Genomic DNA, 14,125 nt, shown 5'->3' with positions numbered 1-14,125 from the left:
TTCCTGCCACTCCGGTGTAATAAAAGTTTTGTTGAAAACAAAAGTGAACGCTAATGTGACTTCTGTTTTTTCTGCATGTTGTGTAGTTGAATACTTATGTGTTTGTTTGTCTCTGTAGACGAATCAATATCGGGTCCAGGTTCCAGGCTGATATTCCTGAGCTGCAGGACAGATTGCTAATGGAGAAAGATGTGCACAAGGCTACTTTGGTTTGGAAACCATGGCCAGAACTGGAGAACAAAGTCTTCCAACAAAGAGGTACAATGACTTGCCATTTTAGAAGTTCATACGTCAACCTGTGCCTGTTGAAGAAATTCACATTGGTTTCTCATGCGTATACTGTACAAAATGTTCAAGAGAGTATTAATTACTGAGAATGCAGAGCAAGAGACCAGAACTGCATGTTACAGGTTCAGAGCAACAACATTATATAGAGGCACTTAGTAAAGTCTGGATGAACTGCTTTCTGGCAGCCAAGGGGGATAGATCGTTGCTGGGAAGTGGGGGTTTTTTGGGTACTGAACTGGCTGGTAAGGGCAGAAGTCACAGATCAGAGGCAGCTGATGGCTCCTGGGCCTGTCCTGTGACCATAACTGAGAGGAAATGTGATGGACTCGGTGGCTTTTGCCAGTCCTGAGCAGAGTTTTTTCCTGCTTCAAGCACGGTTCACTTCCATTTCTCTACCCTGGCTGGAGCCTTCTTGGCGCAGCAGCATCACTGGCCTGTGCAAGCCATTGCCTCATAGCCAGGTCTCTGCCTCTGGCTCTGCAGTAGCCTGTCTCATCCCAAGGATGTGCTCTGCAAATCCCATCACATGCCTTCCTCGGTGAGTGATCCTAAAACCAGGAGCTGAGGTGCTGGGGAGAGAGAGTAGGAAAGCTGCTGCCCTGAACTACATTGTCTTTGAGTGGCATTACAGAATCCTTGGCTGTGGATGTTTGACTGACAGGCTACTGTATTAGCAGTAAAATGTTGACTTGTTTCTGACAGTGGAAGACCTTTTAAATATGAGCTGTTCCAGTGTGTTACCTGGTGGAGGAACTAACTCAGAATACGCTTTGCACTCTCTCTTTGAAGCAAAAGGAGATATTATGGTAAGATAAGCTGAAAGGGGAGACGTGATCCTCTTCTGCAGATAAATTAGCATGCTTTATTAAATGGATTTAGATATGGTTATATAAAAAAGAGATTTCTGATTGATTCGCAGTGATGCTTTAAACATCCTGTAACATTTTTGGGGAATGACTTTTCCCTTTCATTCTTTAATAAATTTAAATTTCAAAGCAGTGCCTCTCTGAAGGCTTACTGTATATTTCATATAGATAAGATTACTTAGTTTATAGCCTTGGGGCTTTGAATGTCTCCCAGTGCTTACTCCAGCCCTGATATTTCACAAGCTTTATATTTGGTCACAGAGAACTTAGTCCTCTTCTAGCCCTTATAAAAAACGTCTTTTGTAGCAGCAATCACATCTACTTATTTGTTCAGAACTGTGAGGTAATTGCACACAGTTCTCATATAAATAATGTATTTCAAATATTTGCATTAGTTTAGTGATGGGAATGTTATTAACTAGGGCAAAATATCCATTTTGCCCAGTGTTAGGGAAAGACCAGGCCCTGTACCAGTTCCTGGAAAGCCAGTTTAAAACAAAATGCAGCAGAACACAGGGCTGGAACGAATCTCACAGGGTTGTCTAATACAGTGGTTTTTAGCTTGCATCCCAGTTTCCTTAGGCTCTGTTAGCTGTATCAGAGGGGTCTGAGACAGGTGACTGAACTTACTGTCAGGACGTGAAATTTGCTATACAGAGGGGTCTGCATTGTCAGGGGAAAAATTTTAGGGATCCACAAATTATCTGTCTCCCTGATCCAAAGGAGGATTAACTATACTTGCTGTCATTCCTGACAGATGTTGACCTAAACAGATATTCTAAAAGACTTCATGCTATAAATATTAATGCTATCAAACCAACCATTAAATATTAGTATTAATTAACACTATCAAATCAAACACTATAAACATATTTGTGCGTGGCAAGCAGAAGGGAGGGAAGAGCTGAAAGTTGCTAAGTAATAGCCACATTTGTGCTAATTAAGGCAGGACAGGTGTGCATTAGGTGCAGTGTTAATGGGCCTTGGAGTAATTTGATGTGATTTCGTATGACAGAAAAGAAAAAAGAGAGAAAATTAATTCATATCATCGTACCAAATAGTCTTCTAAATGCAGTTGTATGCAGCAGCTGACTGCATTTGCTAATTCTGTTTTTCCCTGCTTTTTCATTTAGGTTGCTCTTGAGAAGCTGCTGTTGAGAAAGCCAGTGAGATTGAAGTGTCATCCTTTGGCAAATTACCACTACGCCGGTAGGTTTCCTTGCGACCTCTGTATCTGCTGGTATATAGAGTCCAGGCTGGCATCCCAGGCTGGAGCATGGGATCACGCTGCACTCTCTGCTGTCTGCTGCAGGGATGGCAGCTTCTAACAGAGAGGTGATGTGGACAGTGCCAAGTGGTACTTCCGGAGCCTTTTGTTACAAGTTTGGCAGTTTTTTACCTGACTGATGATGTATGGAAATTTTGCATCCATGTTGTTGTGTAGGGTTCTACAGATTTAAAACTACCTTGAGTAATTTTTTCCCCCCTTTTAAACTAAAATTTAATTTGTTGACCTCCTTTTAAGACTGCTGCTATTCATAGATTATAATTTACTAGCAGTAAGGTCTTCATTTTCTGGTATGTAAATGTCTGCTGTCATGCCTTCTTTTTCTGAGGTGATGGTGCGTGATAAATGAATATGATAATCATGAGCATCCTTCCAAAGAGGCAGTGCTGTAACTCTCGCTAGGGTTTTAGTACTGAATACAGAGCCTCTCTTTGCATGGATCTAGCCGAAAAGAAACAGGTCTGGGATGGTGACTTCTTTAACAAACACAGCAAGAACTGCATTTTGGTGATGAAGCAGAACTGCCCTGTGAAACACACAAGGTGGTGTTAAGGCATTGGATTTAAATTTTATGTCACCTAAGCATAGGTGGCAAATGTCTCTCCTCTGCAGCCCTCGATGTTATTGCTTAATGCTTCGTAATGGCTAGCTACTGCTTGGACACACAGAATAGAGTTTTACATAAGATTTAAGACTTTATCTCCAGTTTAGGCTCAATAGGAAACAAGCCAAGAATCTTCTGGTGGTCAGTCAATCACAATGTCCAGGGTCATATACTCGTTTCCAGTTACAGTCATTGTGCGACCTAAGTGTAGAAGCAAGCTACTTCCTGGCTGTAGCAGCTCAATGGAAAGACTCCCAAGTAACAAGGACTCTTTTGTAAAACAACCCCTTAACCCCTTGGCCTGAGAACAAGAACAGAAACACGTTTGATGGCAGCTGATAATGAGAGTGAATAAATGTGAAGATCAGGTTTTGAGTCTTGTCTGGGGGAGATGCCTAGTGCCTTTGATAACAGCTCTGTTGCAGTCCAAAGGGTGGACAATGGGGGTGGATGGAGGAGGACGTCAGCCAGGAACTTTGACCAGGGTCTTTTGTCTGAAAAGATGACACCAAATCATGTGTGTGAGACAGTCCAGGGCATGAGAGCAGGAAGATGAGGAGATATGCCAGCAGCTCCATCCTCAGTGAGCGATCTAATTAGCAGAGCAGGTAAGAAACTTCTGCCTGTGTGGCAGAGGAGGAGGAACAGTCTTTACTGAAGCAACTTCACAGTAGTTCCAGAAAGTGTTTTATTGTGATGCAGGGAGGAGCCAGGAGAGACTGTTTTGTTTAATCTTTCACATGAGATGACACTAATCCTTGTTAACTAACACTGAGACCTGTGGACATCAGTGTATCCCTATTTCTTAAGCAGGAGAGGAAGTTTCATTCTGTTTATCACAGCATGAAACAATCTTACCAGTCTGGATTTAAGTACCATAAAATAACAAGACAAAGCATTACTTACTGATGCTCTTGAATGCAACATGTGATTGCAACTTATATTGACAGCCACGTTCTAGCACCATGCAGCAGCTCTTGAATAATAGTTTATTTGTGGTTGATAATCAGCCACTTGAGGCATATGGGAATTTCTCACAATCTAGTGCATGAATAGCTTAATATAACTTCAGGTGGCATTTGTTTGGGCTAACTCTTGGGGCTTTCTGCTCTGTACTCAGAAATCACAGCTTTCAGGCTGTGATTCCACCACATTTAAAGGTGGAATAGACCGAAACAGAGCATGGCACTGACTCATGAGAATTAACTGATACCACAAACAATAAATATCCAAACTCACACTTAGCATTGCCCTCGAATGAGGGTACAAGCGAATAGCTGACCTTTGAAACCTGTTGGCTTGTGAGGGAAGCAAGTTGTAAAACTTCAGGCTTTTCTGTTGTGTGCCAAGAGAGCTGGGCATGCTGACCCAGGGCTGCTTGGAAGAACACCCTAATCTCTCTGTCCTAATGCTTTGCCATCTGTCAGGATGGGGTTTTAGGGAAGAGAGAGGGAACACGTATCTAATACAAGAGGAGCACTGTGGCAAACACTTGAATTGTTTTCACTTGAACAGTGGAATTTCTCAGGTCTGAAGTTCTCCTGCAGTGAGAATTGCAGGAGAGATGGTCCCTGAAATAATGCGCTTCAGGCAGTCTGGAAACTTCTTGTACATACTGTGATAGGGTGTGGGTCAGACCCAGTATATGATGTATGTAATGGATTTGAGCCACCTCTCAGGGGGGCTCCCTGGGTGTAGGCGTAGCCCCCTTGAAACCCACAGGTTGGGCCCAAAGCCCCCAGATTTGTAGAAGATATTTATTGTCAGTTAGTCAGTGCAAAACCAATATGGCAGGTAAAACAAAATGTAGAATAAATGTCTAAACATAAAGATCAGCTTTAAAATTTTATCTGTATTCCAAAGTCCAAAATTCTTTCTTGCTGCATTGCAGATCTCTCTCTATACACGTTCTCTATATCTCCCTCAAGCTAACAAGAGCAAAAGCGGTTTCCCAGCAACCAGAGTTAAAAACAGCTTTTCTTCTGTTTCTTTTCCTACACAGGATTTATTCTATTAATTAGGTTACTTCCAATTAACCCGCATAATCTTATAAGGGTCTCTGCTAATACCACAGCTATTGGGGAAACTCTGTAAGGCCTGAATCCTCCATAGGTGTACAATAAAATTAGTTCATGGAAGTGATTCTATATTCCCCCCCCCCCCCCCCCCCCCCCCCCCCCCCCCCCCAGGAGGGTGGGGTATAGGCAGGACAGCATGACTAAAGAGGTTTGCCGAAAACTAAAATCTCTCCTTTGGTGTTGTCATGCTTTTTAAAGTTATATTTTGGCATAGTAGCGCAGGCCCCTGGACTGAATCGGTGTGTTTACCCCTGTCCAAAGGGAGGGTAAATGCAAATGACTGGCAAGTTGTGTAAGAAGAGAATGATGCTGGTTCAGGGTGGGAAAGATGGCATGGTAGTGTGTCAGCAAAAAGATCTTTGGGTGATAATAGAATAAATAAAACTCGTGGCTTGAAGCCAGTGCCTTTCTCTGGCGCTTGAGAGCTTTAGTGTAAATCTCTGTGGAAATAACTAATGCATGCTTATATCCAGTACTGGAAAAGCCTGCAGAAAACAGGTTGCAGAAAAGTCGATTTTGTAGTTTTCAGCATATGAGGGAGCGATGAGATACCTGCTCTAAGCTTGTGAGCCTGGGAGTTGACACTGAAAAGCAAAACATTTGCAGTTAATTAAAAAAAATCTATGTATTTTTTATAGACATAAGTAACCTGTAGAGTTCAATACCATGCATGGTGCCAAGCCCAAGTTAATTGAATTCAGTGCAGAGGCAAGCATTTCTATGGAGAATGGTAACATTGACAGGAATATTAGGGATTTCTTTTGATAAAATTTTTAGATGTTTCAGAAACTCTCAGACAGACTGAAGTAGAATCTTCTCATAGTGTAAGTCATTTCAAAGGCATCTGCTTTATGGCTTCTTGCATATCCTTCCTTTAATGTATGTAATGCTGCCCACTCTTACAAACAGGACACTGCTTTGATGCAGTAGAGTGGTCCTGTGTTCCCTGTGTTTGACTAGTACTGAGGAAGCACAAATTCATTTCAATTTAAATGTTGATTTCACATTTTCATGGGCAGTTAGGCTGGTGAAGCAAACACAGAATAACAATATTTGAAAGTTTTATATACAGATTCCATTAAATGATCAGAAAGCACTTTGTGTGTATTGCACATTGCTACAATCTTTATCTACTTGTGACCTCTGTCGCAGAGGATTTAAGTGTCTTACCTCAAGCCATGCAAGTGAAGAGCTGCAAAAGGACCTTATAAGAGTTATTGTCTGGAGAACAAAATGATAGATGAAATTCCGTGTAGTTGCATGTAAAGTGGCATATATGGGAATAAGAAGTGCGTAACTTCTCAATTAGAATGAGACCTTGGGATTATAATGCTAGTTCTAGGAAAGCATCAGCTCTGTATTTGACAACAGCAAAAAAAAAAAAACCCAAGTCAAATGTTAAGAGGATAAAGAACATGGTGATGCCACTGTGCAAGTCTGTGGATTGCTTATAAGTTGAGTAGTATGCGCCTTTCTGGTCCCTTCATTCCCTTCAGGAATGTTTTAGTACCGGAAAAGGTTCAGAGAGGGACAGCAGTAATGACCAAAGGTGTGGGAGTCACAGAAAGGACATGCAGTCCTGGTTAGCATGGAGATGATGGTTGAGATTGGGTTCACTTTCTCTTCCACTTGAAGAACGAAGGGTCATCCAGTGAAGCTACTGGGAGCCAGGAAACAAAGAAAAGGAGGTGGTTCTTCATGCGGAGGGTCTACTGATCTGTGAAACTCCTCGGCAAAGGATGTTTGGGGTGCAAGAAGTTTAATTGGTTAAAAGGAAGAGTGGGTGAGCACTTACAAGGATAGTGCTAAATAAGCAAATTGCAACAGGCTCAGGAAATCCCCTGCACTGAAATTGGTCAGAGGTTAGGAAAAATTAGGGAGAGGCATTGTATTTGCTTGTCCTAGTCTTACTGTTTCCTAGGCAACTGCCTGTGACCGCTGCTGGAGACCGAATACTGGTTAGATGGACTTGAGGTCTGAGTCAGTACAGCCATACTTCTATTTGGGTAGCAGCAATCACTAGCATGTGCTTGAAGTTTCCCAGTTTTTGTTTCAGATATTACATCAACATAAAGGTGGTGGGTTTTTATCGTTTATAATGAATTCACTCTTCTTTTAAGGCTCTGACAAATGGACGCATCAAGAAAGGAGGTTATTCAAAGAGGCATTGTCCACCTACAGCAAAGATTTCATATTTGTACAGAAAATGGTAAGGTTATTTCTGTTCTGTCACTTGTTTTTTCCATTTGCTGTATTCTGCTCCCCTTCATTTTCCCTCCAGTGCCAGACCAGCTTATTGCAGGCATAGAGCCAGCAGTGGTTACGAGAACACCGATAGGAGTGGTATATTCCATTTGGTGTACCTATGCATGCAACTGCAGCACCAGTAAAAACCAGTTAAAAATGAATAAATAAAATCTGTTCCTCTTGTAATTATATGTAAAAGTTTTCACACCTGGAATCCAAGTCATGGCGCTCTGTATGTGGGACAGGTATGGTGCTCTGCTATCATCTTGGTGTTCTCTGGCAGGTTGTTAAAAGGTACCTGAGTCACTGGCATCGAGCCTTGTGCCAGAAAGGGTTGAAACCTGTTAATAAAGAGAGAACGTGTTTGGGCTTAATTTTCATGTTCTGCCACAAAGCAGAAAAGACAAGGTGTATACATCTCAGGGCAGAATACCTTACTTGTTAGTTCAAATGTTGAAAAACATTTGGGTTTATGGGAACCAAGTCTTAATTCCTAGATTTCTCAGTGGTATTGTACACTTGAGCTACAAAAGTATCTTCTCAGTCATTTTCTGACTAGAGTCTAGAGAATCTCAGAGAAATGTACTGAAGCTGAAATAGTCAACACAAATTGACTGAAAAACAATAACTAAAAAAAATATTCTGCAAGAGTATTCCTGTCGTAGTCAAACTGTCTTCTTTTTTTTCGCCATTTGAATGTTTGAGAAATAAAGCCTGCCTCTTGGAGTGTATTAAAATTGTGTTGAATGAAAGCAAAAAATTGAGATTGGACTATTTCTGCAATTACTTAACTACAGGTTAAGTCTAAGACGGTTGCACAATGTGTGGAATACTACTATACCTGGAAGAAAATCTTGCGTTTGGGACGGAAACACAGAACACGTTTAGAGAAAAAAAGAGAGGAATGCCTGGTAAGTCTAAAAGAATACGAGAAAGTTTAACACTTGATAATTTTTATGTTTGTGCTGTTTTGAGGAGGAGGTTGAACTAGATGATGTTAGGTCTCTTCCAACCAAAATTACTCCGTAATTCTAAATTATGTTCTGTATGAGTGTTCTGTGACCTCAGCTACACCAAGATTTTTGTTCCTGGACTGTAATGGGATAAAAATGTTTTGACTAGTGCATTATCTAACTCTAGTCCAGCAATTATGGCTTTTGCTACTGATGAAGTAGGTAAACCTCTGTAAATTATTCCTGTACCTGTGCCTGTGTGCGCTCCTAAAGGCTGCTCTAATATTGTAGTACAAATACCATTTACACAGACTGGCAATGCAATTCTTTGTGTGCAAGGTCTGTATTACTGGTCGTCCGAGTAGTCTTAAGAGATGTGGGTTGGTTTTTTTGGGTTTTTTTGTTGGTTTGTTTTTGGTTTTTGTTTTTTTTTTTTTAAATAAGTAATTTTATTTGACTATGAATATAGCATACGTTGCCATTCTAACAGCTGGGGTGGGAGAGTATTACACCTTGGCATCTGTAGGTTCTTGGAGCCACAGCTCTAATACAGATGGAGGGTGTTTTGAGCACTGCAGTGAAGCTTCATGAGCTGTAGCTTGTACATTAAGGGGTGGTAGTTCCAGCAAGACCAGAAGTTCATTCAGGATGGGAAAAAATACTGAAACCTGGAAGCAGACTTGACTAAGCAGCATGCTGTTCCAGTACTGTGTATGTCCTACTATCCAGTACTGTCTGTCTTTGACCATATTTCTAGTATTTCTTAAATACACTGTCTATTTCAGACAAGTGGAGAAGAGGAAGTGTTAGAGGAATATGAGGAGATCGAAGAAGACAGAAAGGAAGAAAGGGAAATGCATAAGTCTCCTGACCCACCAGCTATTCCTCTTGTTGGACCTATAGATCTGCCTGCCCTTCAGAGTCTTTCACTTTCTTCGTCCTCCTTCATCTGTGAAATGCCTAACTGTGGCGCTGTACGTGTGTTTCGTATCTTTAATAGCAGGAGGGGTTGTATGCTAGTGAATTGTGATTTTGGAAATCAGAGTTTTAGACTATTCCTGGCCAGTGGTACCTCCTGAGTATCTTTGGACAAATCATTTTGCCTGCTTTTAATTCCCACCTCACAAAATATAGGCAATATGCTGATCTGTACATAATTTTGAATCCTGAGATGTTGTGTCAATTAGAAATACTATATAGTAACAGCTCTGATTACCTTTTTGTTATACAACTGTAATAATAGGATAGCTCACTGGTTTGTTTTATTGTGGCTAAGTTTCTTTAACTCCAGTGGGATATAGCTGAGAGCAAGCAGCATTTGACCAAGTAGATTGTGCATATTAGATGTGTACAGTTGTTCTATTGTAATATGCATTCAGCATACTTCTTCCTGCAGTTCCTGTTCCAGTGCAGTGTTTCTTGGGTTTTATGGGTTTTTTTTTTTTCTTCCCTCCACCCTACTCCCCGTCAGGTGTTCAGTTCCCGACAAGCGCTAAATGGCCATGCTCGCATTCATGGAGGTACGAATCAGGTGACAAAAACACGATGCACCATTCCAGGCACTAAGCAGAAATCTGGTACGCAGAGCGGATACTGCTCCATCAAGAGTTCACCTGCCCACAGCACAACAAGCGGTGAGACCGACCCAACAACAATTTTTCCTTGCAAGGAGTGTGGCAAGTAAGTGAATATGACTGCAGTATCGCATCACGTTGCTTATTTGTATTCCAGATGAATAGTGTTGTGACAAACTCTTTATTTTGCTCTGATGGTCTCAAAAGAACAGTTTCCCCTTAGATGACATGTCCTCTCACCAAAACCTTCAGAGATTGGTTTGCATGACGTTTTGGATGCTTCCCCTGCAAATTTACTCCAGTTTTCCTGAATCCATTTACCTGCTAGAATTTCTACATCTGACAGTCCAGCTTCCTGTTTCATCACAGACTCGCATGTGACAGTGGGCAACTTTCTGTGTGTTTCTGTGCTTGAGTTTGTCCATCCTAACATGGGATTCCTTCACTTTTTCTTTGTTGTGCAAGATTGTCATGAAACTAAGTACAGGGAGAATTAGGATGTGCAGAGATACTGAAGCAACTGTGGGAGCTACAAAATACCTCCAGCAGAGTGGGGTAGGCCATTTTGATACTGTCAGGATGTATAAATCTGGTAGTCTGTCCCTGAAATTCTCACCATGGCATTTCAGACTTCACTGACTTCTATTTCAGGACAAGGAAGCAAATGTACTGATAGGTTGTTGAGTCTTTTTTGGCTCACTTCATCAAAAGCAATGCATTTTTATCTGATTTTTTTTTTTTTCCCCCCCTTTAAAATTTAGGGTATTTTTCAAAATCAAAAGCCGCAATGCTCATATGAAGACTCACAGACAACAAGAAGAACAGCAAAGGCAGAAGGCTCAGAAAGCTGCTGTGGCAGCAGAAATGGCAGCCACTATTGCGAGAACTACTGGGCCAGTTGGGCATAGTTTGATCCCTCTGGATCACATGAGTTTGGTTAAACACGTTGAAAATGTCGGTGACATTGACGACGATGTTGTTCAGGAGCTAGGTGATGTCATGGAAGAGAATGAAGTCATGGATCCTGACCTTTTGTTGGATGATGAAGATGCAGATCTACTGCAGGATGATGCCGAGTTGTAAATAAAGTTGTTTGATAAAGACAGCTACTGAGCACACCCTGAATGGATCAATCAGGAAACCTGGACTGCTCATTTATTCCCCACTGATTGTAAACTACCTGTTGAAAATGATAATTCTTTTATCCAGGTCTATAAAAAAAAAAAAGAAATCTGCTTTTTTCCCTTTTTTTATTAATTTGTGTTTGGGGGGAAAAAATAAATAATTGGTACAAATATTCTTATAAGGTGTTTTTATCTGAGCTCATTTTGCTGATAACTTCCAAGGCCACTAATTACAGAAGTTCATGGTTCTGCTGTCACTTCCCTCCAGCTGATCCCAGTAGGATCTTTAGTCTTTAACTCTTTCCTTTTACCCCAGTTACAAGAATGATGTTCACACACTTCTGATGGAACTTTTTTCTTTTGCCTATACTGGATCACTTCCAGCACCTTCTAGAGACTAAATGTCATCTCTGTTAAGGAGATGATTACATTCTTTGTCTTTGTGCTGTCATTGTAAGGGAGGTGGAGGAGAAAAAAAAAAAAAAATCTGATTTAACTGTGAAATAATTACAGGAGTGACTGTATCATCTGTAGTATCGCAGTACTTTTTCAGTTCTGTCTTGCCTTAATGCATACGTTAGGCAGTTTGTGAAAGCATTGGTTACACTGTACATTTTAGAGCTTCCATTTTAGCAAGATTTTGATCTGCTGATTTTAAAATGACCTAATTCAAGGATTGAAGAAAGAAGATGATTGTACTGTGGTTCACATCTGATGGGAACACTGAATCAGGAACACCGCCTTGGTAATCAGATTGCACTGGAAATATATTTTGCTGTGACAATAAATCACACTGTTGAGTAGCCATCTCAGTGGTTTTAGGGGAGCGTATGCTTGAGCAATGCAGGAGCTTGCTCTCGCACCAGGCAAATACAGGGAGACGTTCTTGCCTGTGGAACAGAGATTGGAGTCTATGCCTTCAGCACATGTTAGTTATTACTTGTAGGCATGAAATGTTATTCTTGTGCCATTTTCAGTCCTCCTCATTACACCAAATTCAAATGTTGGTTATTTAGTAAAACGTACTCCAAAGGTGAGTTGACATAGCTGTTTAATTGCCGTTTCTTCTCCCTTAGGTTCAGATCTACATGCTGGATGTCTAACACCATTTATATAAATTTAGATTTGGTTCTCTAAGTAAATAGGATCTCAAAAGAACTGTACCTTGCAGAATGAAAGAACTAAGGAAGAATCAGAGTTAGGTTGAGTGGACCTTTAATTACAGAATATGAATACTGATTTTAGAGCTCTCACAGGTATCAGCACTGATTTTCTTGTGAATTTTGCACAGTAGAAGACTATTGCTAACTTTATAAAATATTTTATAAGACTGATTTCAGATCTTCCAGATTTCAGGGTTGTGTGGGTTTTTTTATGGCGTGGGTTTTGTTTTATTGGGGTTTTTTTGCCACGTTCCTAACATCTTAAGATGAATCTGAGAGATGGTGGGTCTTATTTTCTACTGTCCTTCTTCCTTGTATAACTATGCAAAATGAGGGTAAATCATGGCACTTTTGTATAGGAGTACCGGACCACACAAGCTCAAAACCAGTGGGACTCATTGGCAGAGAGGTGCCTTCTCTGTCAAAGCCAAGTATGTGAAGCCAAATGACCTGAAGTTTCTACTTAAGGTTGAATGTTCTGATACTAAAGGACATCCTTTCAGAAGAATGGAAATCACTTCTCAGTTTCCGGTTAGTGACATTCCTGTGTACGTGGTTTGTTTTAGTCTTTTTTGGGGTTGTTCCAGAGGTTTTTTTTTTTTAGTTGGTTTTGATCAGCGGGTGGAATTTCACTCCTTCTGCTACGTTAAAGGATGATGTTCTCAATTACCGTACCTGTGAGTTTCAGGAGATCGGGCAGCAGCCTTCTTTGCTTTGCCAAACTGCCAGGCAGCATGCTCCCCAGCAGTTCCTGTCCGTGCTGTGACATGTTACATTTACAGCGGCCATGCAACCCAGGTTCAGCAGACTGGGTGTTCAGCTGTATGCTGCCAACTAGATCCACTGATAATAAATTTTGTAGATTGTGCAAGTTGCAGTGGTTTGCAAAGTGGAGGCTTTTGTGAGCGGTAACTTGTGTTGGCTTTTAGGAGCCCGTGTTAGAAACAACCCGGCAGAGTCTGCTCTTTCTCTTCCAAACTTGTATCATTTTGAACTTTTAAGGATCTTTCTGAGAAAGGCTGCTACACTGGAAAATGGAAACATGTTTTCAGATTCCCCTGTTAATGGTGGGGAAAAATTGAGTGTTTAAGCAAAGTGATAATCTAAGTCAGTGAGAGTTCTGCTTGAAGAACAGAGTGAAATATAGTAGAAACTTGTGGGCTTGATTCTGAAGAGCAGCTCTATATTGAAGAATCTACAGTGGAACTTTTCTAGCAACAATTGGACAGGTATCTGTGCTAAACCTAGTATATATAAATATATATGCACATATATATGCCTGGTTCTGTGACATTAATCGGGTGCTGTTTTATTGTACAGCCAAGAAGATAATAGAACAACGATAACCAAAGAAGTTATTCGTAAAGGAAAAAAAGAAATGCACATTTAAGCAGTACACAATTTAGGCCTCAAACATTGACTTCATTATTATTAAGTGTTGCATTGGCTGATGTTAAACAGATGCTGTTCTTCCTATTTGTACCTAGTCGGACATAGTTTTATTTCAGAAAACTTGTTTTCTTGTGATGGTTGATGATGGAAAACTGTTCACTATTGAACTTAGTCCTCTTTGATAAAACCTGTACATATAGAAAACATATTTTATGAGAAAAATCTTATTTTCAATATTTAACTGTTATTTTATCAGAAGATGGTTGTAAATATTTTAGGTGCTTTAGTGTAAAAAGCAGACTGTAATTTTAGGTGGCAGAGGAAGTAACGAAATAAAAAAAAATTACATTTGATATAGCTTGTGATCTATGCTGGTTTCAGGTTCCTGCTGTATTTGCATTTGGCTTGCACACAGCTTAATTTCAGGTTACTGCCTACCTGGATGTGTGTATTAGGACGGCTTAGTGGCATGAATTAGTACTTGTTTATATTCCCCCCCCCCCCCCCAAATATTTGGTACTGATCAGAACCTGTGTTATAATATTAAC

At 40.6% G+C, this 14,125-nt stretch overlaps 1 protein-coding gene across 1 annotated transcript in view; it reads left to right on the top strand.

Moving 5' to 3' along the window:
* Positions 1-11,133, top strand: part of TRERF1 (transcriptional regulating factor 1) — a 102,126-nt gene extending 90,993 nt beyond the window's left edge. Inside the window, 8 exon segments of the mRNA XM_050894779.1 lie at positions 119-258; positions 991-1,094; positions 2,288-2,363; positions 7,245-7,333; positions 8,169-8,282; positions 9,110-9,298; positions 9,796-10,004; positions 10,660-11,133. Of these exon segments, the coding sequence (XP_050750736.1) occupies positions 119-258; positions 991-1,094; positions 2,288-2,363; positions 7,245-7,333; positions 8,169-8,282; positions 9,110-9,298; positions 9,796-10,004; positions 10,660-10,981 (1,243 nt within the window). The 3' untranslated portion in view covers positions 10,982-11,133.
* The last annotated feature ends 2,992 nt before the right edge of the window (positions 11,134-14,125 follow it).

This window comes from Gymnogyps californianus, chromosome 3 (assembly GCF_018139145.2).
Source record: "Gymnogyps californianus isolate 813 chromosome 3, ASM1813914v2, whole genome shotgun sequence".
NCBI classification, from domain to species: domain Eukaryota; kingdom Metazoa; phylum Chordata; class Aves; order Accipitriformes; family Cathartidae; genus Gymnogyps; species Gymnogyps californianus.
The sequence above is the reverse complement of the archived record's forward strand: the minus strand, read 5'-3'. Positions and strand labels throughout refer to the sequence as shown.